This window comes from Drosophila obscura, unplaced genomic scaffold (assembly GCF_018151105.1).
Source record: "Drosophila obscura isolate BZ-5 IFL unplaced genomic scaffold, ASM1815110v1 contig_137, whole genome shotgun sequence".
In the NCBI taxonomy this organism is placed as follows: domain Eukaryota; kingdom Metazoa; phylum Arthropoda; class Insecta; order Diptera; family Drosophilidae; genus Drosophila; species Drosophila obscura.
Genome location: NW_024542721.1, coordinates 204,076 through 231,059, shown reverse-complemented (window position 1 = coordinate 231,059; position 26,984 = coordinate 204,076). Strand labels below are relative to the sequence as shown.

Here is a 26,984-nt window from a genome sequence, read left to right as displayed (position 1 = left end):
AATACTATATTTAAGCCGGTGGCTACCTTGGCCGATCGATCAATCAATCAATCAATGATGAAGTGAGTAAGAAGAGTAACGGAACGGAAGAAACGTTGGTAGGAGCCTAGAGCCTTGTATGCAAGCCAGAACAGAGCCTGTCCTTTGCCATCACAATTTCGGGAATGAGAGAGCAGCAAAGAAGAGAAAGAAGAAGATAATGTGTACGTGTAGCATAACTGTAGTGCGTAAGCGTAGCTGTAAGTGCGACCCAGATTGGGACATTATATAAAAATCCCTATATATAAACACAAATATACAACAAATATTTGAAAATAAAGCGTATTCTGAGCGGCACACCGAAGTCAAGGTCAAGGTAAATGTGTGACGTACCAAACAACGTATACAATAATCGTTTATATTCGTTTGAAGAATCTGTGGCAGTAATCGAAAAATATTTAGGGAAGTGAGCTAAATAGCAATGGCTAATATTCATGGCCCTTATTTCCAACCTTCGATCTTAAGAGCTGCTCCATTGCAAAATAACACAGTAAAAATATCTGTAAAATGTGTCTGATAAATTTAATTAATTCTCTATAATATTGGCTCTATGTAGTATTCCCCCTTAATTATAGCTCGGTGAGCTGTTCCATATTGAATATCAAAGCAAATTGTGCAGACAGAGAGAGGAGCATCTGGTAACGATGCAGGACAGTTCCAAAATGAACAAGAATATTAACGATTAATTAATCTATCAGATAACAGCAGAGTACACTGAAATGTTATTTGCTGCCCCAAAAACTAATTTCGACCATTCCCAGCATAAAACCAATTTAATTACCTTTTTATTTTCAAATGCTCAATTTATCAGTTATCTAGGGACTATTCATAAAGTGTAAGCGACAAAAAAAAACACAATATATATATATATAGAGATTTAGGTAGATAGAGATTCATATGTAGTATATTCCAGAGTGGGCGCTAACAGGTCCTTCCGATTGGCCAGTGGGTGTGCCGATGGGTGTGTTGGTCGTCATCTCTCACCTTCAGTGCTCCTCAATCAGGGGAATGCCATGCTTTTGCATGTGCTCAAAGATGCACGTCTGATAGGCTTGGGCAGATTCGCAGCTGGAGGGTAATGGAAATGGAAACGGATCAAGATCAGTGGCGTGGTGTGGCGTGGCGTGGCGTTGCGTGGTGTGGTCGAAAGCTAAATACTCACTGATCCTCGGTCACATCGCTGGCCGCACACGTTTCCACAACTTCGGTAAGGACATCCTCCTTATCCTCAGCGTGCTCGCTCATCACCTTCAGCATGCCCAAAGTGTGCTCAATGTTCAGCTTGCCGTCCTCCTCCATCTGTGGTGAAAAAGGAAAAAATACTTTTTGGAACGATACTCTTGCGGTTGCGGATTGAGTTGAGCTCTCACGATCTTAAACTTCTTCATCATGCAGGCGCGCAGGCACTTGCCCTCCTGATTGCCAGACGGTTCGTGCTTCATCATCAGCTCCACATCCTCTGCAAGAGAACGTTTACGTTTTGGGTTGGTGTATTCCTTGGGTAGCCGTAGCCACGCATCGAATCGCTTACCATCCGTGGCGCCCGTCTCTGCCTTGCACTCGTTGGCCGCCTCCGCCATTTGCTCCTCCCTGTTGGCCTCCTGTGGCTTCGACTCGGCCACTGCCACCAGGCACACGACCAGCATCAGCATCAGACTCAGGCAAACCAGACGCGACATATTGTATCGAATGAACTTAGCGGGGCACAAACTCGAACTTAAATGCGTCCAGCTGGGAGCAGCCGCATTTTATAGAGCTACCAAGTCGCGTGATAACTTGAGAGATCCACCTCCACCTCCAGTCGCATCCGAGAGTCTCGGCCTGATCTCAAGCGAACAGCCACAATAATTACAATTAGCGGCATCGCATGGGAGCCGAGTGAACTATATGAGCAGCACCTGACACTCCACTCCACTGCACTGCACTCCACACTACTCCACTCTCGATCTGGCCCAAGATCCGGCGGAGATTCCCTCGGCTGGCTATCGTGTGAACTGCTAGGGGGGTGAGCACCAAGCCGAGGCTCGAGGCGTATAGTAGGGCGGCTACCTATCGCCAATTATCCGCTTAATTGGTGACTGGCATGAAATCAGACATCTCCAAATGGAAATGAAAATGCAAAAATTCTAAATCTCGAATGCAATTAAATCGATCAAAATCTTCTGACGGCTGGAACTGAGTGAGTACTGCGGCCACCTCGCAATTATAATCACGGCATACCCTTACCCGGAGAAAGAGAATGCCCATATGAGTATCCTGCCCACCAAAGCAGTGCAATAACAAAAAAAAAACACAAACCTTATCGGCATGACTCGAGTGAAGCAGCAATCTACTTTGTCATGCACACGACATGTATTTTGTTTTGGTCATTCGCAAGCATTCTCTTTTGCCGTTTTCGCTTGTGCATCGGATTTGGATACCTATCCTTTGGGGCTGGATACAAGACTGGATATATTTAAATTGTAAAATGTTCCACAATCAGAGTACCCATTCGTTTGGGGCTCGTATTTATATGCACGTCTTACGTCTCTCCATTCCGTCTGTCTTGAAAATCTGTCTGTTTTTTTCCATTGCATTGCTGTCCATCTGTTTGTTATTCTAACGGGTTGTCATTTGATGGCACGCCATTAATACGAGTAGGAGTATGTAATTACACCAGAAACCGATTCGTTGCCTTTTGAATTCAACTTAATATATCATATAACATTCAGAGACAAATGCAGGCCTTTTGGTTTTAATGCCAGGGCAATAAAATTAGTGGCAAATGATTTGAATAATCCAAAAAATCAAAAACTACCCATTAACCATTACACATTAACCATTAGCCATTAGCCATTACCCATCCATCATCATTCATCATTTGGCTGGAACTACAATCAGAATCTTCTCACAAAATATAGCCCCTGTGGGAGGGAATGAAAGCTCGTTCGTTCGTTCGTTCGTTTGACAATGCTCTGTGAGAATAATTATATTTTGTAGTTATTAAGATAACTTGAGAGCCAGTACGAGTAGGTATGTGGTTAGGGGTCTCAGAAAGCTGTCATAGTAACTTTGTTTGTAACTAAAAGCTGCAGTTCTCCGCCATTTACTTACGTTCGAGTGTGCAATTTGGAAAATATAACAAAGCCTCAAAGGTAGCAGCCTTACACAAAAATCACTTAATACTTTATGCTGCCCGTCCTTCCATTGCTACGAGATTTGAGCTGCGAAAAGCGCCAAAAAGAATGCACGGGAATGTAAGAACAATATACATGTCGTGTGCCCGACTCGTGTCTCGGCATTAAAGGGTTTTCGTACGACATATGTACATAGGTCTGGATACACAAAGGCCATAAGCATCATTGGCTCGCATTCATATAATTTTATTACTTATAGATGATGCCCAACAAAAAAATCAATATAATTATATATAAACACATTCATATGTACGTTGCTTGTAGAATTTTCCCAGCGTGGGTGGGGGCGGGTGGTGGCTCCAAGCAGTGTGGGGCTGCTGACTGCGATCGTCTGTGATGCGTGACTTGTGTGTGGAGCTCTCGTCATGAACTTGACACTGGAAAATTCTTTTTATTTTCCAACGCTGATGGGTCAGCAAAATGTATCAAAAATAAGTCTAAAGAAGTAACTGCCGCAGATCTAGAAGGTCATGGATGGGTATATAAGCCAAGAACTGGTGGCCAGTGGAATAAACAAAGAGCAAGAGCCAAACATGCCCCATCCAAAGATGATGATGCCATCGATGCTAGCCACGACCAGTGCTCTCCTGCTGATGCCACTGCTGCTGCAGATGAGCTGCGTCCGTGGCCAGGGCTTCGACCTGACCAAAATCCTTGTCGGTCGTGGCACAGAGCCCATTTGGACGGTGATGGTACGCCAGCTGCCGCATGTACAGGAGATGATCGACTCTGGCGCAAGGAGTGCATTCAGCAGCTGAATTGTCCCAAGGATCAGCGTCCGCTGATGAAGGTGTCCAATCCCAGCGAGAAGGAGAAATGCCTCATAGAGTGTGTGCTCAAGAAGACCAAAATTGTGAGTATTAAATGCACAGATAGAGATGGAGAGAGAGAGAGAGAGATGGTATCGTGTTGCACCCTTAGATGGATGACAAGAACAAGCTGAATCTGGCCCAGGTGGAGAAGCTGACCGGTCTGGTGACCCAGGACAATAAGATGGCCATCGCGTTGAGCTGCAGCCTGGCGCAGACCTGCAATCGCGCCGTCTCGGCCAAGAATCCCTGTGAGGCTGCCCACCAGCTCAATCAGTGCATTGGCCGCCAGCTGGAGCGGAACAATGTCAAGTTGATCTGGTAGAGATTCTGCCCGAATCTGCCTTGCTGCTCTCCTGTTTACCCCCGAATGAACTCCAAGTTCTATGTATTTGGCTATGGCTGGGCGCTTTATTTCTCGTCTGGGACCACATCGAATTGTGTGTGTTCTAATTAAAAATTAAACGAACAATAAAAACGAAAAAAAAAAATACTAGAAAAAAAAAGAATGTGTGGAGCAAACGCCTGGAGGAAGGGTTTCCCCAATGGACTACTCCTTGATGTCGGGTATCTTGTAGCCCTGCTGTCGCATCGCGCCCAGCATGCACATGGATATGTCATGGGCCGCCTCGCACCTAATCCAGAGATCCACAATCAGAATCGGAATCAGAGAGGGAGAGATGGATGTCACTCACTTGTCTTTGCTCGATACTTGATCGTTGCAGCTCTTGATTATGGTGGGTGATTCCTTCTCCTGGTTGGGGAACATCATGTTCATCATCTCGAGCGTCTTGTCCTCGTTGAACTTCAACTGGCCCTCGGGCATCAGCTCGAACTGCTCCAGCATGCACTGGCGGAAGCATTTTGTCTCATATTTGGCCTCCTGTGTGTTCTTGATCATCTCCACAATGTTCTCTGATGGGATGGGATGGGATGGATGCTGTGGATCGAACTGGCACTGCCACTGGCTGGAGATGCTACTCACCTCGCTGCGGCTGGGGCTTACAGCTTTCGCCAAACGGTTCGATTAGCTCCACCACCTCGTCCAGTGACATGGTCATCTCCTCGTCATCGCCATCGGCTGCTGCCAGACAGGCACAGGCCAGCACCAGTGCGAGAGTTGACATCCAGTTAGCAGGCTGCATAATTTCCACTTTTCTTGTTTGCCCAGCTATAAAAATGGATCGCCAGTGGATGGATGGGACTGGCCCCGTGTTTTATACCCATTCGACTGGGCTGTGGGTTTGGGTGTGGGTGTGGCCTTAGTCTAGGGTCGTGTCCAGTGCATCCGGTACACGCTGTATTAATCGCAAATGGATCGCGATCGTTGCTTGTAGATCATGATGCCACGATGCCTCAGTCATTCCCATGACATGGCACAGGCAGCGGAGATCATGCAACCCCCATCAAAATGCATCGAAATCTCTTTTGGGAAAGGGGGGCAGGCTAATATTTATTGATGCAACTAGGGGACTAGGGGGGATCTACAGACTACAACTGGAACTGGAACTGGGAACTGGTACTCTATCCATGGATTCGTTTAGGGGAAGACAAAGACATTGATGTGGGACTTGAGGCACGAGAGCAGGGCATGGGCTGGATCACAGTTGGGGGCATTCTTGAGGCCCACAGTGGAGTCCTTGCACGCAGTGAGGCCCTCACGATACGCCGGCTTGTAGCTGTCCGGCAGCAGCACTTCCATCTGCTTGAGTGAGGCCTCCACCTGGAACTTTCCCTTCTTGATCTGTGCGTAAAGAATGCAAATACAGAATGGAATTGAAAGTGGAAAATGAACAGGAACAGGAACGGGAAATTACGGCCTGCATCATCTCCAGAATGCAATTGATGTAGCAGTTGGAGTCCTTGCTGTTGGGTATCTGACCATTGCGTATGCCATCGGCCACCTCCACGCTCACCTTGGGATACTTGGGCAGGCAGATATCCCTCATCAGTTTGCCAGCGGCCCACATTTGATCCTCCGTCACCTGCAACACATATTTATGCACATATTACAGCTGCGATTCTCGCTCCCTCTCAGCTTGTAGGTGCTTACCCCTGCTTCCAGGCCGCCAGGCAATGAGATGCCCACAGCGATGCTGATCAGCAACAGATTCAACTTCATGCTCGAACTTTGAATAGACAAATAAACAAATGCCACAGACAGGCAGCACTCCTTATATACAGACACAGACACAGACTCCAGGCCAGGTAGGAGTATCCCCCTAACAAATGACATGCAAATGATGATAGTCCATGGATCGATTTTGGGGGTGGGCCCAGTGTGTGCCGCAGAGTTTGAGCCACTGTGCAGGAGGGTGTGCAAATTACAGGGTACAGTGTAAACCGATCACTTCCCGATCTTTGTTGGTTGTCCGCTGGGGGCGCCGTAATCTATATAATCCTTGCATTATTGATTAACGCTCGGCACACGCACGAGTGGGGGGAAAACTACTCCATACAAATAAAATCTCGAACTGTTTTCTGTTTTTCTTTTTTCTGATCATGCATATGAGAATAACGAAACAAAAGTACAACATCTTTGTTTAAATAATCATTTACAAAAGCCCCACCAAATATTAGCCTATTGAATGGCGGAAACATCTACCATATGTATTTATTGGGAAACTATCAGGGGCAGAGGCAGTGGCAGGGCAGTGGCAGGGGCAGTGGCAGTGGCAGGGCATTGGCAGAGCAGGCTTTGTCTGACTTTGCATTGATTCGAAATTCGAAAACAAATCAACAAACATTTCCCCGTATAAGTAACAGCAGCTCGAATCAATATAACTCCAAGATGTCCGAGCGTTTCAATGGATCCTCCTTCATGGATAAATTCAACAGCCACACACTGCGCGGACGTGCCAATGTATGTACTCCCTAAGAGTGTTTCCACCCACTCAGTCGTTCATTTGGATAATTATTGCCTCTCCTCAGGTGGCCAAGGCCACGCTGGCCGGTCTGGGCGTCGCCTATGTGCTGCTGAAGATGCAACAGGCCTGGGTGAAGCGTCGCGAGGCCAAGCTCTACTGCAAGGGCTGTCAGAAGGTCCTGCTGCGCCACTAAAGAACAGCAGCAGGAGGAGGAGCAGCAGCAGTAGCCCTTCTTAGCCTGGGGATTGCCCCCTCAGCTATCGTTAGCCAAATTGCGTGTTCGTTTTTCTTTTGATTTAATAAATTCCCAGAACCCATCTGGATGCCATTCCACAAGCAATTTGTTTTTAGCTTCGAGTAGGCCCTGCCGTAGACATTAACTCGTTTCCTCCTCGCCTCTCACACAACTCTATATCAGATCCCACCACACCCAGAGATCAGACGTAGCTCCCAGAGATCCTTGAACTAGTCCGTTTCCCCACGATGTCCGAGGGCTTCAAGAAGCACTTCAATGCCAGCACCATGAATGGCCGTGCGAATGTAAGTATCTTTGTGCCCCGTTCTTTTATTCCCCAATATTGCCATGCCCTGCCCTCCCCTCCCCCCCATGCTAAAAGGTGGCCAAGGTCACGTATGCGACCATGGCCCTCCTGTATATTGTGTACCGAATACGGCGGCGATCGGGAAAGAAGTCTGGGGCTGGCGGCGGCATGCTGGCCGATGGCAGCTGCAGCTGTGACAAGGAGCGCGACCCGTCAGCAGGAGGGCTCGACTCCGATACGGGCTTCTACGAGATCGATCCCGAGTGCGGTTCGTGCCGCGAGCGATCGGAGCGCGCCATGTCCGAGTACGATCGGGAGCAGCAGCGCCGCTCGGCGGCAAAGGCACGGCAGGACGATCAATGCAGATCCGAGCCGCCACCCCACCGCCGTCCTCGTCACCGCCGGCGTCTGGTGGGGCTGCGGCGCCGCGTCGCAAGTGCCCTGCGAGAATCCGCACCGAAAGGTCGAGGGTGCCTGAAGAGCAGCAGCAACGACACCAGAGCCTTCATGCAACGGCAACAACAGGAGCAGCAGCAGCAGAGGGCCTTCAAGTATCAGTCCCCCCAGGAGGCAGATGAAGTGCGTCCGGCTAGCGAGCTGGTGGGGCAGGTGCACGGTGCCGTCTACCGTGTGCTCAGCGGTGTCTTCAATGCCGTCATGGGCGGAGGCTCCGCCGAAAGCAGCTCCGCCAGCAGCACCGCCACTGCCGCATCCCAGACCGAAAAGGAGCGACAGGCAAGTGGCGGTGCCTGCAACTGCTTGGAAACTGCAGCTGCCCCCCTGGCGGCCGATCAGGTGGATGCGGAGGACGACGAGGAGGCCGTGAACGCGGCCCGATACGAGGCCATGGACTGTGAGTGCTGCTGTGATTCTGCTCCGGTGGTGGACGAAGTGCAAGCCCAACCAGAAGATGGTGCCAACTTTGGCTGCTACAACGAAGGCTACGCCTCGGGCATGTTCTTCGGCCAGGAAGATGACTGAATACCGATGACTGGGGGGTGTGGCATTTAATTCTGGGTGGTTCCCAGGTCCCAGGCCACTTTTTTGGGCTCAACTAAATTTCCAGCTAATCCAAATAAATCAAAATTACTCATTGAACCTCAAAAATAAGCTAAGTGCGTAAGGGGATTATTCCTAAAGATCATTTCGAGCGGAGGGTGTTGCAGATTAAATCTATATTCCTGATTCCACGACTCCTGTGTGCTACGAGTTCTAATGGTTCCCCCATACAAATATCAGTGTGGGTAATGAGGTCACAAAGAATTAGCATTACCATTAACAAAATTCCAAATAAAAGCAACACAAATAATGTTAGAAAACTAAAGCTTTGGCGTGATAAATCTTCGGGTAAAGCTACTGCATGTACACGAATTAAAAGATCATATTTCTCTTCTCCATTCAACCCATTAATTTTGTCGTTAAATAAAAGGCCATGCATTACTCTCTTTAAACCCATTTGGCTGCTGGCCTTGTGCTAGTGCTAGTTGCCTGGTAATAATTATTACCTAAGCATTATTTTAAAAAGAGAGAGATTTTGTCGCCAGTTCTGAAAAATGTTCATGAGATCCAATCAGCCAGGCACACACACACTCTAATTGTTGTCTCGTGTTAAGTACCTTGAAAAGTTTCCATTTTGTAGCAATTTATAATTGATGGAATCCTGTTACTGTGTGTGAGCCCTGCTTAAATATAATTACTCGTTTTAATTTTCATATTTTGTATTTATTTAGGTTTTAGTTTTACTTTTTAAATAGAGTTTTTGTTTACGTTGCTTCAAACACATTTCTTTCTTTGCTTTAAACTTTAATTGGATCTCTACTGCCATGGATAACAATCCATCAACTGTTCTAGTGGTAAGATGAGTTTGCTTCTCATTCGGTTTTGGATGGGTTGGGTTGGGTTGGCTTGGGTTGGTCTAACGCTAAAGCCTGGTGTGGGTGTGGCTGGTGGCTGGTAGGTATAATTATGAGATGTGGAAGTGGAGTGGGTTTTACTTCAACTAACATTTATATTTAGATTTATCATGTGCAAACACCCCCCGTTTGCTGGCATACGTATATATGTAATATTAATATATATTATGGAAATAACATTAACGCTTAGCTTTTTGGTTTCATGAACGCTCCATCGATCTGTCTCATATCTTTCACTGCTATTCTCTTTACTTACTTTTGTCTCTGTCTCTATCTCTGACTCTATCTCTATCTGTATCTCGTTCTCTTTCTGTTTCATCGCTGTCTATGCTCTATCTTGCTCTGTGGCATGGGCTAATTCAAAATATATTACTATATATATACCCATATATGTATGTATATAGATGCGTGTGTATGTACTACTATATGTATGTGTGTGTGTGTGTATTTATGTGTGCACGTGTTATGCATTGTGTACGTGTGCGAAGGCTTTTTGTGTGTGTCCTAAATATCCATGGAATGAGTGAGAGTGTGCGAGTGGGTTATCGAGTGAGAAGGATTCATCCATCCAACCATCTACTAAATGGATCTAAGATCTGCTCCTCTAGAGATTCGTTCGTTATACGCTCTGTTTGTGGCTGTTGTTGTGGTCTCCAATTAGCCATCGTGGCTGGCAACCGACTCCAGATCGCTGTTATCCTCGCTGCCAGTCGCCTCGGTGGGTTCGCCCATGGCCACGCGTGCATACTCATCCGTATCGATGCTCTTGCAAAAGTGTATGGCATACTTGAGCTTCTCCAGCAGCACCGCCTGTGAATAGAAGGCACAAAACACACATTCAAATAAACACTACCAGAGGGAGGCAGGAGGAAGGGCATTTGAGTGGCCATTACCTTGCAGGAGTAACGCGGCATCTTAAGCAGGAAGAAGCAAGTGTAGCTCTCGGGCAGGAAATGATCGGGGCGGATTCTTTTCGAGCACCTGCAGCACAAAGTCCCTGCCACGGAAATCGGCTATGGTGCGCGGCAGTCGTGTGCGTCCCCACACAAAGCGCAGGAACAGCGAGCGCTCCTGCAAAATGAATTATTTTAAGCAGAATTCACAGACAGAAACCTCAAAGGCTGGCCACCTTTACCCACCTGATTGGTAAACTCCTCCATGACCTCCCAGAACCAGGCGACCAGTGCCGAGCCCGGATCGAAGCCCTTGTAGGTGGCCACCGACTTGAGCAGACCGAGCGGTATGTCGGGAGAGCCGCAGACCATGGCCTGCAGCTCGGCGGCGGAGAAGAGCGACAACAATGGCACTGGTATCACCTTGGACATGCCATCCCGCACCGCCTTCACCTGCTCATCGAACTCGTGCAGCCGAAAGCTGAGCGCCAGCCGGACATACTCGGCCCGATTCCGTGGCGAGATGTGCGTGTATCTGGTGGAGAGCGGCACCTCATGGCCCGCGCCGACGACGTGGAGAAGGGCAGCTCCAGCGTGTTGAACAGTTCGGCATCGTCGTCCATGTTGCGTATGCACAGCAGACCGGCCACATAGTCGCGGTCCACCTCGGTGAGGTCCGGCGGACGCAGCACCTCGCCCGTCAGCTGTCGCCAAACGGGTTCCGCCAGACTGTAATTGGATAAGAGACACACACAATGAGTGGCCCCATGGCTAGTGGATTGTTTACTCACTTGATGCTCAGCGGGGAGCCCGCGCGCATGGCAATGCCTAAGGACGCCCAGGAAGCGGAACATGTTCATCTGCAGACGGAGCCGAGCGTGGGATCCAGCAGGAAGCAGTCCCGATTGGCGCCCGCCTCGCCGCGTCCATTGGGCGTGTTGATCAGCAGCGGCACGCTGCCATTCTGCAGCTCGTCGCACATCTCAGCGATGGATTCGCTGTAGCCGCCGCCACAATCGTCGACGCTCTCGCCGACGAACTTGACCTTCCACACGCGATGCGGCAAGGCAAGCGCCTCCTGGGTGAGCAGCGGCAGCTTCTGGACCATCTGACCGAAGACGCTCTTCATGCCATCGATGCCGGCGAGGCCGTTGCAGCGGCTGCGCGATCGCTTCACCTGGATGCGGTTCAGCTCGATGACCGGCCCGTGCTGCTTGTCCCGCACCATTGTCGTCTGGATGACCTTGCGGAAGGCCGCCTCCTTGACGTTGTACACGAGCACATCCTTGAGGGCGCCCAGGCTGAGGTCCCCGCAATCGGCAGCATGGCCAGTCACGGGCACAGCAGCTCCGAGAAGTGACGCAGCAGAATGAGGCGCGCGTGTAGTGCCTCGGGCGCCAGATCGCGCACCAGATCGTATTCCAGCGGTTGGATTGGGCAGCGGACGCAGCCCTTCGCTTAGCTGCGACGTGGACAGGGCCAGGGTGGTGCCGATCCGCACGTGACCTTCACAATGTGCTTGCCCTGGAGGGCGGCGACGAGGCGCGGCCGCTGGATGGCGGTGACCGTGCCATCGCCCAGCTGTCCCTCATCGTCGTCCCCCACGTGTCAGATCGCCGAATCGCTGCACGCGACACAGTGCAGCGAGCCGGTGGCTATCGAGAAATTTCTTGCCGCAGGGCGGCCACCTTCTTGGGCCGCCGCACATGGTCCCGGAGCCGTGGCCCAGCCCGATGAAAGTCGCCCTTGCCGCATGTGTAGACGGCGCCCGATTTGGTGAGCGCCACCGAAACGGTGAGCCGCACTCCACCTTGACGACGCCCAGGCCGGCCAGGCTCTCGATCTTGTAGGCAGCTTGCAGCCATCGCTGCCGCCGCGTCCCCAGCTTCCCGTAGTCGCCGTCGCCCCAGCTCCACACATTGTCGTCGTCCGTGATGCACAGCGTCTGGGCGTCGCCCGATCCGCAGGCAATGTCAATGGCCCGATAGCCGAGCAGCGCCTCCACCAGCTGCGGGCCGCAGCTGACCCTTGAGTTGCCGTGTCCCAGGCGTCCGTGAGCGGCCTCGCCCCACGTGAGGACGTGTCCGCTGGCGGTGATGGCCGCCGAATGGGCGCTGCCACAGGCAATGTCCGCCACATTCATGCCGTTCAGATGCTCCACCAGCTTCGGGCGGTCGTAGCTCATCCGATTGCCGTGCCCGAGCTTGCCGTCCTCGCCCTCGCCCCAGGCGTACACCTCGCCCTCGGTGGTGAGGGCCAGGCAGTGCTTGCCGCCGGAGTTGACGGCCACCTTCTTGACGAACACATGCTGCAGGGAGCCCAGCAGCGTGGGTATGGCCCAGCTGTCGGCACCGCCCACGCCCAGCCTGCCGCCGGAGCCGTAGCCGGTGGCGAAGAGCTTCCCGTCGGGCGTGACGGCGAACAGGGTTGCTCTCCGCCGGCCAGCTGCACGGGCCGAACAGGCTGAGCGCCTCGCAGGGTGTCGGTGTCTTATGCGGTCCCTTTTCAGCCCGCCAAGCTGCCCGCGATGGTTGTGGCCCCAGCCGTAGATGGTGCTGGCTCCGCCCCAGCTGAGCGCCCAGTCGTCGGGCCGTCGATTGAGCCACTGCAGCAGCTGGGCATCGTGTGGCGCCTGGAACAGCGTGTGATCCTCGTGCAACAGCACAAGGGAAGAGGACTCCGATTGCTGCTGCTGCTGGGACGGACAGTGGAGCAGGGCCAGGTGCTCCTGGTGCTCGGCCAGCAGAATGGGTGGCGGCGGCGGTGTCAAATTGCTGGCGGTGTCGAGGACAGCGACGTGGTCGAGTTGAGCATGGAGGCGAGCGGGGGAGTGCGACTGGCTGGTGTTGCTGGCATTCGGATTGGATCGGTAGCATCTCGGCGAACTTCTTGCGCACCTCCAGGCAGAAGGGACGCGGCAGCTCTGTGCGGCGTATCAGCGACTGGGCCACGCGCACCGCGATGCAGTAGCGCTTGAACCAGGCCCACTTGTGTCCATCCCCGTTGAGTTGGCGCTGCAGCTTGCAGAGCCACCGCCACCTTCAGCTGTAGCTCCTCCTGCTGCTGCTGCTGCTCCTCCTGCTGCTGTTCCAGAGATTGCTGCTGCTGTTGTTGCTGCTGTTGTTGTCAGTACGGGCGCTGGCAGCGAGGCATCCAGCTGCATGTCAGAGGTGAGCGCGGCCAGCGTCTCAAAGTAATCCGAATGCATCAGATGGATGCCGCCACGGACCTGCGGCTCCTCGTACTCGTACTGGCGCAACAGCTCGGGATGAGCGGCTGCAGGATGCCCGCCAGCGTGGGATCCTGCGGCTTGGGCGCCTGGTCGAGCAGCAGCACTGCGTGCAGTTTCTTCAGTGACCAGATCCGCTGGCGGTGGTGAGGGCGCCCAGCTGGAGCAGGCGGCCAGCGCCGAGGCCAGGCGGATGAGCACACCCTGCTGGCTGGGCGCCAGCGGGAGTCCAGCAGCGCCATGACCAGCGCCATCGATGGCTGCGACAGCACGACGATCCGAGCCGCTCTCGCCGAGCGTCGCCGCTGGCATTATGGCGTGCACCCAGAAGCGCCAGCCCCAGCCGTTCACCGAGCTGTCCGAGGTGAATTTCCAGCGCAGCTCGTCGCCGGGCACTCGGATTTCGGGCGCCCAGTGGGCGAACTCGCGGCCGGAGCGCATCGCGAGCACACGGCCGGCTGCATCGGTGATTACCAGCGGATCGTTGCGCTTCTCCGTGCTGCACTGGCTGTCGAACTCGAGGCGCAGCATCTCTGCGCCGGGTATCCGCACCGCTCCGGTCACATTCACATCGTCCACATACGGATGGCTGCTCTCCTGCATGACCGGCTTCGGGCAGCTTGCCGAGGCAGTGCCGTGACGTGCACAGATCCTCCAGCTCCGTGATGCATGTCTCCATCAGCATCGAGCTAATCGCCGCATCCGAGCCCAGCGAGATGAGCGTCTCGCAATCGTCTGGGCGGTGCTGGGGGGTCCGTAGCGGCGCACACGGCCAGCTTCAGCAGCTCCACGAGGCTCTTGGCCTCCGGCTCGCCCAGCAGCCCGCCAAAGTCGTCCAGGCCGTGCGTGTGGCTGATCTGGGCCAGCATCTCCTCCTGCTGGGTCATGGTGGCGGCCATCACGGACATGGCGCTGGCCGACATCCGCGAGTGTTTGTGCTGCGGCGGCAGGGCGCTGCTCGAGCAGCGATCCAGACATCGACAGCGATCCGGTGAGGCTCTGGAAGGCGCTCAGCGGTCCGGCAGCCAGTGGCGCCGGCAGCGTAGCTGTGGCAGATCCTGCACCGGCTGCCACTGCTATGGCTTCGATTTGGGCGTCGGGACTGTGCTCCATTTGGAGGGCTGCATCCGTGGCATCTGCGGGCGCCTCTCCGCCGCCCTGGGCTATCGGTTCGCCGGCGGCATTGGCACCCTCCCATGCCGCTGGCACCCATCAGCTGATCCTCTTCGCCCGCTGCTCCTGCGCCGCTCCCGCCCGCTGCTCGCCGCGCTCCTTGTAGTTCACCCTGCTGTGGCTGGTGAGGGCCGCCACAATGAGCTGCCGCGCCTGCAGCACGTCCATGGCGCGAGCACATGACCGAGGGCCGCCTGCCTGGCGGCTGGCGTCTCCAGGGCCAGGCTCTCGCTCAGGCTGGTCAGTGTGGCCGGCTTGGCGTCCTGCTTGAGGGCGCCGGCAGCGGCGGCCGCCTCCGCCTCGTAGATGCCCAGACTGCTGCCGCCGAGCGGATCGCGTGTGCTGCCAAAGGGCACGGGGCCGCGCTTCTCTCCTCGAGGGTGGCATCGGCAGGCCCCAGGCAATCGATGGAGCTGCCGCAGGCCACACGATTCACGAACACCGCGTCCAGGCCAATCACCAGCGCGGGCTTCTTGTTGACGAACGTGTTGCCGCTGCCCTGCTGCCGTGGTCGTTGTCCCTCAGGCGTACACCTGGCCGGCGTCCGTTACGGCCAGACAATGCAGCAACCGACGGCCACATGGATGACGCGACGTCCGCGCAGGCCGCCAATGGGCTGCGGCTTTTGACATGCTGATCCCCGCCATGGCCGAGCCGGAAGTAGTCGCCCTCGCCCCAGGTCCACACCTCGCCGGCGCGCGTCAGGGCCAGCGAGAACTGCGCTCCGCACTCGATCTGAATGGACGCCGATGCCCGAGAGGCGTTCGATCTCGTGCGGCGTGTCCGATCCCTCGCTGCCGCCGCGTCCCAGCTTGCCGAAATCGCCGTCGCCCCACAGAAGAGGCCCCGTCCTCGGTGAGGGCCAGCGTCTGGGCATCTCGGCTGCCGCAGGCCACCTGAATGACCCGTCTGCCGGTCAGGGCAGCCACCAGCTTGGGCTTCAGCTGTGTGGCATTGTCGCCGTGTCCCAGGCGGCCGTACTCGCCCAGGCCCCACGTGTAGAGCTCACCCTGGCTGGAGATGGCCGCCGAATGGCATGAGCCGCAGGCCACGTCACGGATCTTCTTCGAGCGCAGCGTCTCCACCAGTCGCGGCTTGTCCAGCGTCGTCCTGTTGCCGTGGCCGAGCTTGCCGTCCTCGCCCTCGCCCCACGAGAACACCTTGCCGTCCAGGGTGAGGGCGAGCGTGCTTGCCGCCCGAGTGTACGGCCACCTTCTTGACGAACATACTGATGCAGCACCGGCAGCTGGTCGGCAGCGGCACATTGTGTGTGACGCCGAGGCCGAGGGCGTCCGTTGGTGCCCTCGCCGCAGGCGCATACCTTGCGGTCCTGCCCAACAACGAAGAGGCTCTTGGAGCCGCCGGCTATGTGGATGGGACGCAGCCGGCTGATGGTCTGCGAGAAATGGGGCACCTTCACCTTGGAGCCCTTGAGGCCGCCCAGCTGCTCCTTGTCGTTCAGGCCCCACACCATCACGGTGCAGGGCAGATCCGGGATCCGGAGCAGACACCATTCCGTGTTCGGAGCCGTGCAGGAGACGCTGGCGGGGCCTGCCGTCGCTCCCGCCGGGCCATTGTATTCGCAGGCCAGGAACTGCGCATTGGCCAGCATGTGGTGCAGATCGGGCTTCTGGCGCCGCCCTACGAACTGCAGGCCGTGCACCTTGCACTGGATGCCGTTGTTCTGGCACTGCTTTACCACGATCTCGATCCAGGGAGGGTAGGTGGGCACCTGCTGCATGAGCAGCACCCGACTGCGCCCGCGGGCACCGGTATCCACGTGTACTCTTCGAGGCTGTCGACGCACTCGCCACACGGATCTCCAGCAGCGAGGGCATGTGCGATAATGCTCGAACTCACGCGCAGCGCCAGGCTGTGCACCAGTATCCGGTCGTGCAGCTCCAGGCGTATCCAGTGGCGACACGGCCCGCTCGAGCAGCTCTGCCACGTCTCGCCGATGCCGTCCAGCAGATGCTTGGCCGCCGCCTCATTCGAGCTGACCGTCAGCGAGCGTATGCAGCGGCTCCAGTCTCAATCAAGTCACTGGGCGCCACCTGGGCGCTCTGCAGATCGGCGGCAATGGGTGCCGGTGTGGGTGGCAGGGCCACCATTTCCACATCGTTGATGTGCCCCTGCCAGGCGGGCTGGTCGGGAAAGTCCACCGTCAGCTGTTTCCGCGACTCGCCGTCACGACGCCGGGCACGCGCTGTGTGCGGCCCAGCCGCATCCTGATTGAAGACGCCGTAGCGGGCGGAGCAGCGCGGCCGGACCTGAGCACCCACCACAATTGCGGCGGACGGACGCAGCAGGTGGTGGGCGGACATCGGATCGCAGCCGCGCAGCAGCCCAGAGCCCAGGGGCGGATCGACCAGCTCGATGTGCACGAAGCAGACCCAATAGGTGCTGCCGTGATTGCGCCAGTCCACCTGCACGTTGAGATCGTCGCAGTCCCTCGGTGTCCACGATCAGCACGGTGCCCCATGTCGCCCTGTTTGATCTCCTCGAAGTCCCGGCAGCAGCGCACCGTCATCCCGGACGCACCAGGCCGCGCACATAGAGCGCATAGTGATCGGCCGTCTGGAAATCCTTGCGCGACTCAAATCTCACCGGTGGCGGCGATGCAACGACACCGGAGGCGGCGGCGGCGGCCGCATTGGCTCCCGGCTGACCCTCAACGGTGTCCGAGGAGGCTGAGGATTTCGCCGAGGAGCTGCTGGACAGACTGCTGGGCGACTCATTGTCGGAGTCTGCCTCGGGATCGTGGCTGGCCCCACCACTGCCCTGGGGCAGGGGATCCTCCTCGATGGTATCGCGCACACATCCGGATGCTCGGTATCCACTGGACAATCTGCTCGGGTGGGCATAATCTCCGCCTGCAGCGACAGCTGCTCGAGGGCCAGCTCCACCGTTCGCTTGGGGAAGCCCATGTCCATGATCTGATTGATGAGCTCCGCATCGGTGGCCGCCACCTGGGAGGGCCATTTGGTGGCAGCAGCCTCCTTCGTGGCCGTCACCATCTTAAACACATTGTAGACGGGCACGCCGTGCACCATGGTCGGCTGTGGCGGTGTGGCCAGGGCGGGGCTGGGTGCCGAGCCTTCGGCCTCGCTTTCGCTGAGCTCGAGGTGGGCCTGGCTGGCCAGCGACTGCACACAGTTGAGGGCAGCCGTCGAGAGATCTGTGTAGGTGTAGCAGGCCCGTACGGGCGAGGCTGGGTGGCTCTCAGAAGGATGCATTGGATCAGGAGCTGCGCCTCCTGTCCGCCTCGTCCGCTGCTCTCTGCTGCTGCACTGTACTGTTGCTGCTGTTGTTGCTCCTGCTCCCGCTCCGAGTGCTCCTCCTCCTCCTCCTCTTGGGGTTGATCCTGCTGCTCCCCGTTCGTTGCCTTCATCTTCCTCTGCCTCGCCCTCTCTACTCCTGTCCCTTTCGGTGTCTGTTTCCATCATCCGCGTAGATGCCCGGCGCCCGCTGCCGTTGAGGATGCGTCGCAGTGCCGCCTGGTGGCGATAGAGCACGCCGTTCGTGTGCAGCACGGCCAGCTGCAGCTGCTGTGCCCGCAGATGGCCCAGATCCAGGCGTCCCTCCGCCGAGCCATTCGCTGGCGGGCGACACTCGCGCGCCTCCGTCGCGGGGCCGTACAGGAGCACCGTCCAGGCATTCAGCAGCATCTCGTTCATGGGCAGGGCGCTCAAGCTGACACACTGTGGTCCAGATGTGGCATCAGAGAGACAGCGGCACCTTCACGAACCCCCACGGTACCGCTGCCGCTGCCCGTGGCAGATCCTTCCTGGGGTGGCGGCTGCCAGCAGGCATCTACCCTTGTGCGTAAAGCTGGCAATGATCATGTGGCTGCCCTCGTTGACAGCAGATGCAGTCCCCATGCGCGGACGCAGATCACAGCCGCCCATGGTACTGAGCACGCCGAGGACAAAGATCGGTTCGCTGTCCAGCGAGCCGCTGGCATTGCTGTTCGCCCAGCAGCTCGGCGGCCACGCACAGCTTCTGGGCCAAAACGAATTGATTACCGCATTCCAGTGTGGCAGCGTGTGCAGGCGACGCAGCAGCAGACCAGCTCTCGCCACACTGCCTGAATGGGAGGCGGTTAGCAGCACGCGTGCCTTACCCTCGGCCGTCGGCTGCAGCGTCACATCGCCGGGACAGTGCAGGGCAATCCGGCCCAGTGTGGAAAACAGCTGCGCACCAGGCTGCCCATGCGCGGCTCCTCCTCCGTTTTTCATTGGCCACAATGCACTGCAGCAGAGCAGCAGCGGTGAGCTGCCTGTAGACGCCCGCCTCGCTGCCCGCCGGCTGTTCCAACAGCTCCAGATAGTGGCCAGCCAGCCGGGTGTGCTCAGCTCCAGACAGAGACGCCGACAGTCACCTGTGGGGGGATGGGGTGCAAGAAAATTAAACTGGACTGGACGATGGGGGTTACTAGGCGCAGCACTACCACCTGATTATGGCTCGTATGAAGCCCAGATTGAGCCAGCCCAGCGAGTTGGCTACGTCTCCATGGCCGGTTTCGGATCGACTATCGCCCGGAACATGCAGGTGACGCCCCTCAGCGCATGCCTGTCCAAGTAGGCGCCATGCAGGCCGCTGCCCACGGCCAGTATCTGCAGCAGCTTGGCGCACAGTGGCGCAACAATTGAAGGGATGGGACTCGCTGCGGGCGACGCCTCAACGCCGGCCAGCTCTTCGCGTTCCGGCTCTGTGGGCGAGGCGACATTCAGGGCGTCGGCCAGCTGCAGATCGTATTGACCCTCCTTGCCCATGCGCAGATTGGTGGCGTTGTACCATTTGATGCGCACCCACCCAGAGGAGAGCAAAGTGGAAGTGGAATCGAATCAATGATTGCTGGCGGGATATATTCCTGCTGCTGCTGGCTTACCCATCCTCTCCCACCTCGCTGATGATGCGACTCGCCTGGCGGATTGCCATCCTGGTCGCCCCACTTCCAGTCCGAGCCACGTACAATTCCGTGCCGATCTTCATCAGTTTGGCCAGATCGGGGCACTCAGCTGCGCCTTGCTGCACTTCTGCTTCATCACACTGTCCTTGTAGAGCACAGTCAGCTCGGTGTTGGGCTGCCCGCCGGCCACGCCCTCGCCTGCCCGTCTGCGCCAGCAGGCCGAGCACCGTGCCCAGCAGGCCCGAGTTGATCAGCAGTCCCAGCTCGTTGGGGCCCAGCTCCTTGGCCAGCAGACCGAACACGCTCAGGAGAAGCGGGCGCGCGGCAGAGCGTTTCAGCAGCACATAGGTGCTCAGGTCGGGAGCTGTCCCTGCGCGTGTCGAGCCCTGCTGCTCCTGGTTGACCAGACGCCGCAGTTTGTGCACGGCCCAGTCCAGGACGTGAGCCTGGGAGAGCAGCAGCCTGGCCTTCTGATAGGGCTGACCATATTCAGTTGCCCCAGAGCATGCAGCGAGCTGCCTGATCCGGATCCGATCCTCCTGCTGCTGCCGACGCTGCTGCTGTTGCTGCTGCTGCAGAATGGGGACGACTTCAGATGAAGGCCAAGGAACCCATTGAGGAGACTGTATCGGGCTGATCCAGGAGGCCGTGCAGCTCAAGAGCTGCCGCACCAGCTGGAGGCCAGCGAGACGCAGCTGAAAGCGCTGCATCCGGCAGCACACGGCCCGGCGGGCCGTCTCCACGTCGCAGCTGTCCTGTAGGGCAAAGTCCACAATGTCCTGCATCAGCACGCCATCCAGCTCGCCCTCGCCATGATCTTTCGTCGTTGAGCGTCGAGCAGGCTCTCGCTCTCCTCCTCCATCCCTCCTCCTGCTGCTGTGTTGCTGCTGCTGCTCGGCGGCGGCGTTGCCAGTGGCGGTGGCGGCTTCTTTTCCTGCTCGCTGTTGAATGTGGCATTCAGCAGATCTTCCGCTTGCTGACTGCTGCGAAGCGCAGTAGTCCTGCAGCAGGCGTCGCACCAGCAAACGGAATCGCGGCAGCCGTTGCAGAATCTGCAGACGATGCAGCCCCGCTGCTGCGGACTGATGGCTGGCCGCACCTCGTACAAGAGAAATCGCAGACGCTCCAGTATGGGGGCGCATACTTTCCTAGCTGCGGTTCTGCTGCTGTCGTGTCCGTACCACCGACCACTTGGCCTGATGCACCAGCTGGATGATCTCCCCCAGCTGCTCGGGGATGTCCTGTGGCGGCACATCCCTCTTCATCCGCTGTCGTTGGCGGTGCCGACGCGCAATCCTCGAGGCAATCACCACCATTGCGCCCAGATACCGACGCCGAAGAGCACGGCGCTCAGCAGACGCTCCAGCTCCTGGATGGGATGCTCGGTGGCAAACTCCTGATGCCACATCAGATTGTGGGCCTTGCAGCAGCGCTCGGTGAGCGCCAGCCAGGCGGCTACCGGTGGCTCGCTGAGCCGCCTCGGCCAGGCCACTGATGAAGCCATCCGCGCGCCGCCGCAGCTGTGATTTGGCTGGCGGCGGCTGCTGGGTCAGCTGCTGGGTCTGAAGGGGCTGCATGCCCAGCGGCTGCAGTGTGGTGGCCGGTGGCTGCTCCGTGGCGATTGCCGGCCGTGCCGTGGGAGCTATTCGGCAGACTGCTGCGCGCCTCGCCCTTCTCCTCGTCAAAGGGATTGCCGGGCTGAACAGCTGCAGGCCGCTGCTCAGCAGCGCGTCTCGTCCAGCTGGCGGCACTGCAGCTCTGCCGGCTGCAGCGCGGGACCGCTGCAGATCAGGATCGGCCACAATGCCCAGCAGCTGGGCCAGCGTGCACTCCGAACTGAAGTGGGTGAGTCGTGTGGACTGGGCGAAGCGCTCAGAAGGCGGGAAGTCACACAAGAGATATTCAGAGATTGGGGGCAGGGGATTGACCTTCTCCTCGTGGTGGCCTGGGCCATGTATTTGCCCAGCTTGTGATGCTGCAGGACGTGCTCCATGGCATTCCTGTGCGCCTGCTGGCTGCTCATCTCCGCTGTTAGATCCTTGCCCAGACCCGTGTTCAGCAGGCCTTTCAGCGTCTCCATTTGTAGCTGTCACACAAGAAAGGGGAAAGGGAGCTGAAAGAGCGGCTCTGGCTTTGGGATCCGGACTGCCTGGATTACCACTTGTAGCTGCTCAGGTCACAGACATAGCCCGTCAGGAACGATGCAGCGACTGCCGTCGAGCAGCTGGTTCTCCATACCGGATGTCGACATAGTGCGTCTCCGGATCGGCAGGCGGGGGTCCGCCTTCGGGTCCGCCACGGGAGATAATACCCGGCCAGCCCATGTTGTCGCCATCGCGCAGCTCGCCCTCGCCGAGCGCTCGATTCAGCCTGTCCAGGATGCGAGCAGGGGCAGAAAGAGTCGCGACCAGCGCAGGCTGCCCAGGCACTGGGGTCGGTCGTGCTTCAGCAGCACCAGACCCACCAGCAGCTCGTGCAGCAGCGCATCGGAGATGTCCGCCTGAGGATGCGCGTTAGGTGACGCGCCTGCTGGCTGGGGGATGATCGCCTGCATCCGGCACTGCAGGGCCAGTTCGTGGGCTTGCTGGCAGCGTGGCCACGCAGGCGGGGATCAGGCTGTGCAATATTGGTCGAGCAGCGCCTCGGCGCCCGTGGTATCCTCCTCGATCGGCCTGATGATGTGGGCCAGCAGCAGGCGCTGGAAGCGATGCAACAGACTCAGACTGGGACTTGTGCTGGGTTCCTGCATGGCGATGCTCCCTATCCTCTTCTTCTCCTGCTGCCGACGCTGCAGCAGACGCTGCTGCTGCTTGCCGCCCAGGGTGGGCGCGAAACGCGTCTGGGTGAGGGCCGCATTGTTGCCCAGCAGCCGCGTGATCAGCTGCATCAGCGGCAGATCGATCCCGTCCATGCACTCAGCTGCATAGGAGCGGCTCTCGAGACGTATGGCATGCTGCAGCGCCGACCTCCAGTCCACCCTCGGCCATCAGGGAGCTCACCAGCAGATCCGTCATGAAACGGTGGCCCAGCAGGAGGCCTGCTCGGCTCCGAGGCAGCAGCGATGTCGATGTCTGGGCACGCTCCGCTGCCGTCGGCAACACACTCCATCCATCCTAACAAGCACGGAGGACGGGGAGACATCATCACGGATTTAACGGGATCCAGAGGATCATCACCCTGCAGGGCCTGCTCGGTGGCCACTTGGATGGTGCGCAGCACTTGACTACCTCCCGCCAGGCTCAGGATGCGGCTCTTGAGGCTGCCCAGCAGCCGGCCGCCACTGGCCAGGCCCACCTGGCGCGGCTCCACGCCATTGGTGATCAGCGCGTAGCAGCTGCAGCCGCACGAGATTGAGACAGGCGACGGCTATGCACTCGGACTCTGGTTGGGCGTCTGCCGGTTGTCCTGGCTGCTAGACGCTCAAGAGCTGGTCGAGCAGCCGGAATGTCGGCTCTCCGGGTCAATCACAAAGGGGAGCGCAGCGGGCACACCCTGGCGGCTGCTTCGGGTCCAGATCAAGCTCTGGCGGCGGTGCAGGCCACACCGCTCGCCAGCGTGGCAGGGCCACCAGTAGCGGGCATGCGCAGCAGCGGCTCACCGGAAACGGAGGAAGGACATATCTGTTGGCTGTCGTTGCGTCCCCAGCCGAATACTTCCCCGCAGCTGAGAGGGCCAATCAGCGGGGATGCCCACAGCTACATCGACAATTCTTTTACGCTAGAAATGGAGACATAAGGGCTCATCAATCATCAATCATCAGTGGATACAGAATGCACTTTACAGACTACCCTTATTAAAACTTGATGATATGCAAGAGTTTCCCCTCGTGTATTTTATGGGTGCTATCGATATGGGCATGATCAGCTGCAATCGATAGGATCCCCATCTGATTGGCACAACAATTGATTGTAGATTTAATCGTATTTGAATTTAAATTTGATTTTATCTTTCAGCTCTATTCTGTGGGGGTGTGGAAATTCGATGATTTAAACCAGATTAGATGCAGACACTCACCTGCAAACCGCTGATCAGTCTGGGTACGCTGCACCATTGCGCACTCCGCTCCACCAGCTGATGGCCCAGACAGCCGGCCTTGCCCCAGCTGTAGAGCTGCCTATTGTGGTGAGGGCCAGCGAGAACTGAGCGCCAGCAAAGACGCGCTGCACTTTGGGCAGCGATTCCACCAGCACGGGCGACATGGAGCCGTTCAATTGCCATTGCCCAGCTTGCCGTAGTCGGCATCGCCCCAGGCATACATGACCCTTGGAGGTGAGGCACAGGGAATGGCGTTGCCACTGCCAAAGCCACATCGATGATTTCGTGCTCGGTGAGGGCCAGCACAACGGTGGGCAGCGGCTGGTCGTCCGAAGTTGCCATGCCCCAGCCGGGCGTAGGCGCCCGGCCCAGGTGTACAGGTTGCCGCTGCAGGTGATGGCCGCGCTGTAGGGAGCAGCCGCAGAACACAGCCTTCACGCATCGATCCAGTGTGGTGATCTTGGCGGGCGTGGACCGGGCATGGGTGTTGCCATGCCCCAGGCGATGATCCTCGCCATCGCTCACGAACATGCGTTGCCTGTCCGACGTCCAGATTACGCAGATTAGAAGGGAATGAACGAATGACGGGCATGCAAATTGCACTTACGATTAATATCGATGGCCATAAAGTGGCGGCCCTCGCAGTGCGCGGCAATGCTGACAATCGTCTCGTGGGCGATCTCCTCCAGCAGCTGCGGCTCCGTCTCCGGCTCGAATATCCGCCAGCGGCAAAGCTTCCCCTTCTCGCTGAGGATGAGCACGTGCTCTCGCTGCAGACTATCTGCTGCACCTGGGAACTTGCAGTTGAGCAGCGGCAGCGTGGAGGGATTGCTGCTCCAGCTCAGGGCTGGCTCGGCATTGAAGCCGTGCCGCTCCTTGAACAGGCCGGGCCAGCCCAGAGCATAGACCCGCTGTCGGGGCGAGGATGAGTTGCAGCTGCTGCTGGCGCTGGCGCTGGCATGAGAGTGGACGAGCATAGTGTCCGGCGGGGAGACATCGCGGCATTAGCGGCTGGACAAGGCTGATCCAAGTGGGAAATTATGACGACAGCGGCACGATGAAGATCCACAATCGCCGCACCGCCTCGGCAGCATGAGGAACCGCAGAAAGGTCTCGGTGGCGCTCGCCACCGGCAGCGACAAGGACTCGCCGCTATTGGCAGACCCCCAGCCTTGGCTGTGTGTCCGATCCGCTGGTAGCGCTGCAGAATGCGCAGCAACGGGGCGCCCGTCTTCCTGTGCATGTCCCGGTTGTCGTTGCCCGCCTTATCCTTCTCCCAGAGCACCAGCAGCAGCATGACACACTCGAGGCTGGCGGCCAACGTGCCCTTCTGCACGCCAAGCTCCAGCAGCAGACAGAGGGCTGTGGGCGATTGTTCAGCGGCGCCGTACAATGGCCTCCATCGGATCCCCGAGGGCCACCAGGCGCAGGAACTTATGGAGCGCTCCATCACTTTCATCCAGAGCGGCGACACTTCGGCCGCCTCGAAGAGCGTCGCCTCGGGCAGCTCCTGCAGCGACTCCAGCGCCTCGCTCACAACTTCGCTGCACATCTCCGTGTCTCGCCCGAGCGCCAGGCACGACGCAGGAAGGCAAAACTAAAGTTGAGTGCCGCTCGCGTGGCCACGCGTGCCAGTCCCAGGCGGCACGATCCGGCTGATCCGCCTCCTGGCTGGTCGGATCCACCATCGGCATCTCCAGGCTGCCAGCCGCAGCAGCAGCGGCGGCAGGAGCAGCTGCAGCACCTGCCACGGCGTTGCTTATGGTCGTTGTTATGGCGATGGCGTTGGCTGTGCCGCTGGCGGCGCTACTGCTGCTGCTCGACTGCTGGCGATGGCGCTTCAGGGCCACATAGCAGCGTTCGCAGATGAGAGCTGCTGCCGCACATGCTGGGCGGGGAGCAGTTGCCGGCTGCCTGCAGTGCCAGTTCCTGCAGCTCGGCGATCAGTGTGCGCTGGCAGTCCTGTTCGGTGGTCAGGCAGGCGGCTGGCTCCAGAGCCAGCTGCTGAGAATCAGATTGGTGGCTTGGCTGCTGTGGGCGGGCTGCCTGCTGGGTGGTGGCTGAGGTCAGCTTCTTGATGGCCGTGTCCGAGTCCAGGGGCCGGCAGCTGTCGCAGTTGCAGGCGGACAGGGGGCTGCAGCATCTGGCTGGCAGCAGGAGCACTTGAGCTGCTGGGGACCGCAGGTAGTGCTTGCCATTGTCCCCCAGGTAGGAGAGCTGGCCGCGTGCATTCACAAGGGCGGCCGAGGGTGAGGAGACCAGTTCGCAGTCCGGGATCAAGTGATTCCACAGCACTGCGCCCTCGGAGGCGTTGCGCGGGGACGAAATGAGATCGGCGCGCAGCCATTTGCCGTCCAGATAGGGTACGACGAAGATAGAGATCGGGTGAGGGTGTGGGGGCGTTGGCGGTGCTGCTGGTGGTGGTGGTGGTGGTGGTACCAGAGCCCGAACCAGCACCAGAACCTGAACCGTGGGCCTGGGGACGTTCCCGGCCTGAGCCCGAGCCCGTGCCCAGGCCTGAAGCCTGTGCCCATGCCCGAGTGACTGTCCGGCACTGCCCGTTCCACTGCCCTGACGGTTAAACATTTTCCAAATCTTTCGTTTCGGTCTTCTGCTGCTGCTGTTGCTGCTTCTTCTTTGCGTCGTCCTTTAGTTTTCCTTGGCTACACCCACACCCACAGGCTTTGGACGAGCAGTCACAGCAGCAACAACAACATGGCACATTTTCCTTTTCCCTTGTGCTGCGCTGCAAGGAGGGGTGGGAGGAGGCTCTGCCGCTGCTGCCAATGTCGTCACTCACATACAGGCAACACGCACACACACACGCAATTGCAGTCATAAATTCTGACCCGAGAATGAATTGCAGTTTCTTTTCGTCAATTTGTCGCACCTGTCACTTGTTTCTAGGCTAAGAACTATGCTAGGGCATGCCAACGTTTCACTGGTTTGAGCTGCCCTTAATTGGCACAAACAACAAGCCCACTTTATTTATTGCAATAAAAAAAATAAATGTAATGTAATGTTTTTGAACTGTGTTTAGAGAGGTGTCAAACCAAAGAGGGTATCATCGATAGTATCGATATTTTGCTGCTAGCCTCTACTATCGACAGTTTTGCGACTATCATGATAGTATCGAGCTACAGTCGTTGCGCTTTTGATATGGATTGGCGCTACAAATACGAAGAATTCGTAAACAAATCGAGTAGGTGGCATCTAATTTTTACAATGACAAGTTCCTAAAAGGTTTCAATGGTTATTTAATACTATTTGAGCCTATATTATTACAATAGTATCGACTGATTTTTTCAAACTATTCAACGTTGACATTCGTTGATTTTTGATATTCCGTTTAATATTACTAGCTAGTTGGCCCTTTTAACTCTAAAACAAACAATT

The 26,984-nt window shown here is 57.0% G+C and overlaps 6 protein-coding genes and 1 pseudogene across 6 annotated transcripts; 3 read left to right on the top strand and 4 right to left on the bottom strand.

Annotated features, from left to right (window-relative positions):
• Nucleotides 1-805: 805 nt before the first annotated feature.
• Nucleotides 806-1,777, bottom strand: LOC111077413 (general odorant-binding protein 19d). The gene is made up of 4 exons (XM_022371685.2): nucleotides 1,571-1,777; nucleotides 1,410-1,498; nucleotides 1,202-1,338; nucleotides 806-1,107 (listed from the first exon to the last, which is right to left on the bottom strand). Exons 1-4 carry the CDS (start codon nucleotides 1,716-1,718, stop codon nucleotides 1,026-1,028), a joined length of 456 nt encoding a protein of 151 aa, XP_022227377.1. The 5' UTR covers nucleotides 1,719-1,777; the 3' UTR covers nucleotides 806-1,025.
• Nucleotides 1,778-3,668: 1,891 nt separating this feature from the next.
• Nucleotides 3,669-4,522, top strand: LOC121405221 (annotated as a pseudogene).
• LOC111077416 lies at nucleotides 4,418-5,229 on the bottom strand. Its single transcript, XM_022371688.2, has 3 exons — nucleotides 5,010-5,229; nucleotides 4,720-4,939; nucleotides 4,418-4,659 (listed from the first exon to the last, which is right to left on the bottom strand). Exons 1-3 carry the CDS (start codon nucleotides 5,167-5,169, stop codon nucleotides 4,575-4,577), a joined length of 465 nt encoding a protein of 154 aa, XP_022227380.1. The 5' UTR covers nucleotides 5,170-5,229; the 3' UTR covers nucleotides 4,418-4,574.
• A 313-nt stretch (nucleotides 5,230-5,542) lies between these two features.
• On the bottom strand, nucleotides 5,543-6,155 carry LOC111077418 (general odorant-binding protein 19a). Its single transcript, XM_022371690.2, has 3 exons — nucleotides 6,078-6,155; nucleotides 5,842-6,009; nucleotides 5,543-5,768 (listed from the first exon to the last, which is right to left on the bottom strand). The coding sequence occupies exons 1-3, from the start codon at nucleotides 6,144-6,146 to the stop codon at nucleotides 5,565-5,567; spliced, it is 441 nt and encodes a 146-aa protein (XP_022227382.1). The 5' UTR covers nucleotides 6,147-6,155; the 3' UTR covers nucleotides 5,543-5,564.
• Nucleotides 6,156-6,723: 568 nt separating this feature from the next.
• LOC111077411 (putative 60S ribosomal protein L33) lies at nucleotides 6,724-7,224 on the top strand. The gene is made up of 2 exons (XM_022371681.2): nucleotides 6,724-6,887; nucleotides 6,956-7,224. The coding sequence occupies exons 1-2, from the start codon at nucleotides 6,816-6,818 to the stop codon at nucleotides 7,082-7,084; spliced, it is 201 nt and encodes a 66-aa protein (XP_022227373.1). The 5' UTR covers nucleotides 6,724-6,815; the 3' UTR covers nucleotides 7,085-7,224.
• A 26-nt stretch (nucleotides 7,225-7,250) lies between these two features.
• On the top strand, nucleotides 7,251-8,551 carry LOC111077410. The gene is given in 4 exon segments (XM_022371680.2): nucleotides 7,251-7,431; nucleotides 7,509-7,809; nucleotides 7,812-7,875; nucleotides 7,877-8,551. Coding segments are annotated over 4 exon segments (960 nt in total). The 5' UTR covers nucleotides 7,251-7,374; the 3' UTR covers nucleotides 8,415-8,551.
• A 601-nt stretch (nucleotides 8,552-9,152) lies between these two features.
• LOC111077427 (probable E3 ubiquitin-protein ligase HERC2) lies at nucleotides 9,153-26,312 on the bottom strand. The gene is given in 118 exon segments (XM_041595602.1): nucleotides 9,153-10,156; nucleotides 10,240-10,308; nucleotides 10,310-10,417; nucleotides 10,486-10,802; nucleotides 10,805-10,968; nucleotides 11,031-11,069; nucleotides 11,071-11,107; nucleotides 11,110-11,553; nucleotides 11,556-11,667; nucleotides 11,669-11,727; nucleotides 11,730-11,912; nucleotides 11,915-12,028; nucleotides 12,031-12,090; nucleotides 12,093-12,120; nucleotides 12,122-12,666; nucleotides 12,669-12,698; nucleotides 12,701-12,733; nucleotides 12,736-13,023; nucleotides 13,026-13,094; nucleotides 13,097-13,253; nucleotides 13,310-13,509; nucleotides 13,512-13,610; nucleotides 13,613-13,633; nucleotides 13,636-13,689; nucleotides 13,692-13,741; nucleotides 13,743-14,083; nucleotides 14,085-14,194; nucleotides 14,197-14,232; nucleotides 14,235-14,430; nucleotides 14,432-14,817; nucleotides 14,820-15,016; nucleotides 15,018-15,050; nucleotides 15,052-15,150; nucleotides 15,152-15,209; nucleotides 15,212-15,268; nucleotides 15,271-15,382; nucleotides 15,384-15,483; nucleotides 15,485-15,826; nucleotides 15,828-15,928; nucleotides 15,930-16,399; nucleotides 16,402-16,455; nucleotides 16,458-16,489; nucleotides 16,491-16,674; nucleotides 16,677-17,082; nucleotides 17,084-17,119; nucleotides 17,121-17,170; nucleotides 17,173-17,451; nucleotides 17,454-17,474; nucleotides 17,477-17,499; nucleotides 17,501-17,852; nucleotides 17,855-17,998; nucleotides 18,088-18,115; nucleotides 18,118-18,338; nucleotides 18,341-18,419; nucleotides 18,421-18,606; nucleotides 18,608-18,651; nucleotides 18,654-18,839; nucleotides 18,842-18,877; nucleotides 18,880-18,975; nucleotides 18,978-19,027; nucleotides 19,101-19,152; nucleotides 19,155-19,459; nucleotides 19,536-19,562; nucleotides 19,564-19,621; nucleotides 19,624-19,656; nucleotides 19,659-19,752; nucleotides 19,754-20,031; nucleotides 20,034-20,189; nucleotides 20,192-20,215; nucleotides 20,218-20,395; nucleotides 20,428-20,524; nucleotides 20,526-20,619; nucleotides 20,622-20,704; nucleotides 20,706-20,892; nucleotides 20,895-21,031; nucleotides 21,033-21,173; nucleotides 21,175-21,256; nucleotides 21,259-21,285; nucleotides 21,288-21,345; nucleotides 21,347-21,407; nucleotides 21,464-21,642; nucleotides 21,717-21,749; nucleotides 21,751-21,799; nucleotides 21,801-21,939; nucleotides 21,942-22,518; nucleotides 22,520-22,666; nucleotides 22,710-22,880; nucleotides 22,882-22,937; nucleotides 22,940-22,968; nucleotides 22,970-23,012; nucleotides 23,015-23,080; nucleotides 23,083-23,234; nucleotides 23,236-23,270; nucleotides 23,568-23,671; nucleotides 23,674-23,763; nucleotides 23,766-23,855; nucleotides 23,858-23,921; nucleotides 23,923-23,953; nucleotides 23,955-23,998; nucleotides 24,000-24,108; nucleotides 24,192-24,568; nucleotides 24,570-24,608; nucleotides 24,610-24,670; nucleotides 24,672-24,742; nucleotides 24,745-24,956; nucleotides 24,959-24,991; nucleotides 24,994-25,026; nucleotides 25,029-25,151; nucleotides 25,154-25,259; nucleotides 25,313-25,458; nucleotides 25,461-25,487; nucleotides 25,490-25,564; nucleotides 25,567-25,633; nucleotides 25,635-25,729; nucleotides 25,732-25,771; nucleotides 25,773-25,956; nucleotides 25,958-26,159; nucleotides 26,258-26,312. Coding segments are annotated over 118 exon segments (14,904 nt in total). The 3' UTR covers nucleotides 9,153-10,003.
• Nucleotides 26,313-26,984: the final 672 nt, after the last annotated feature.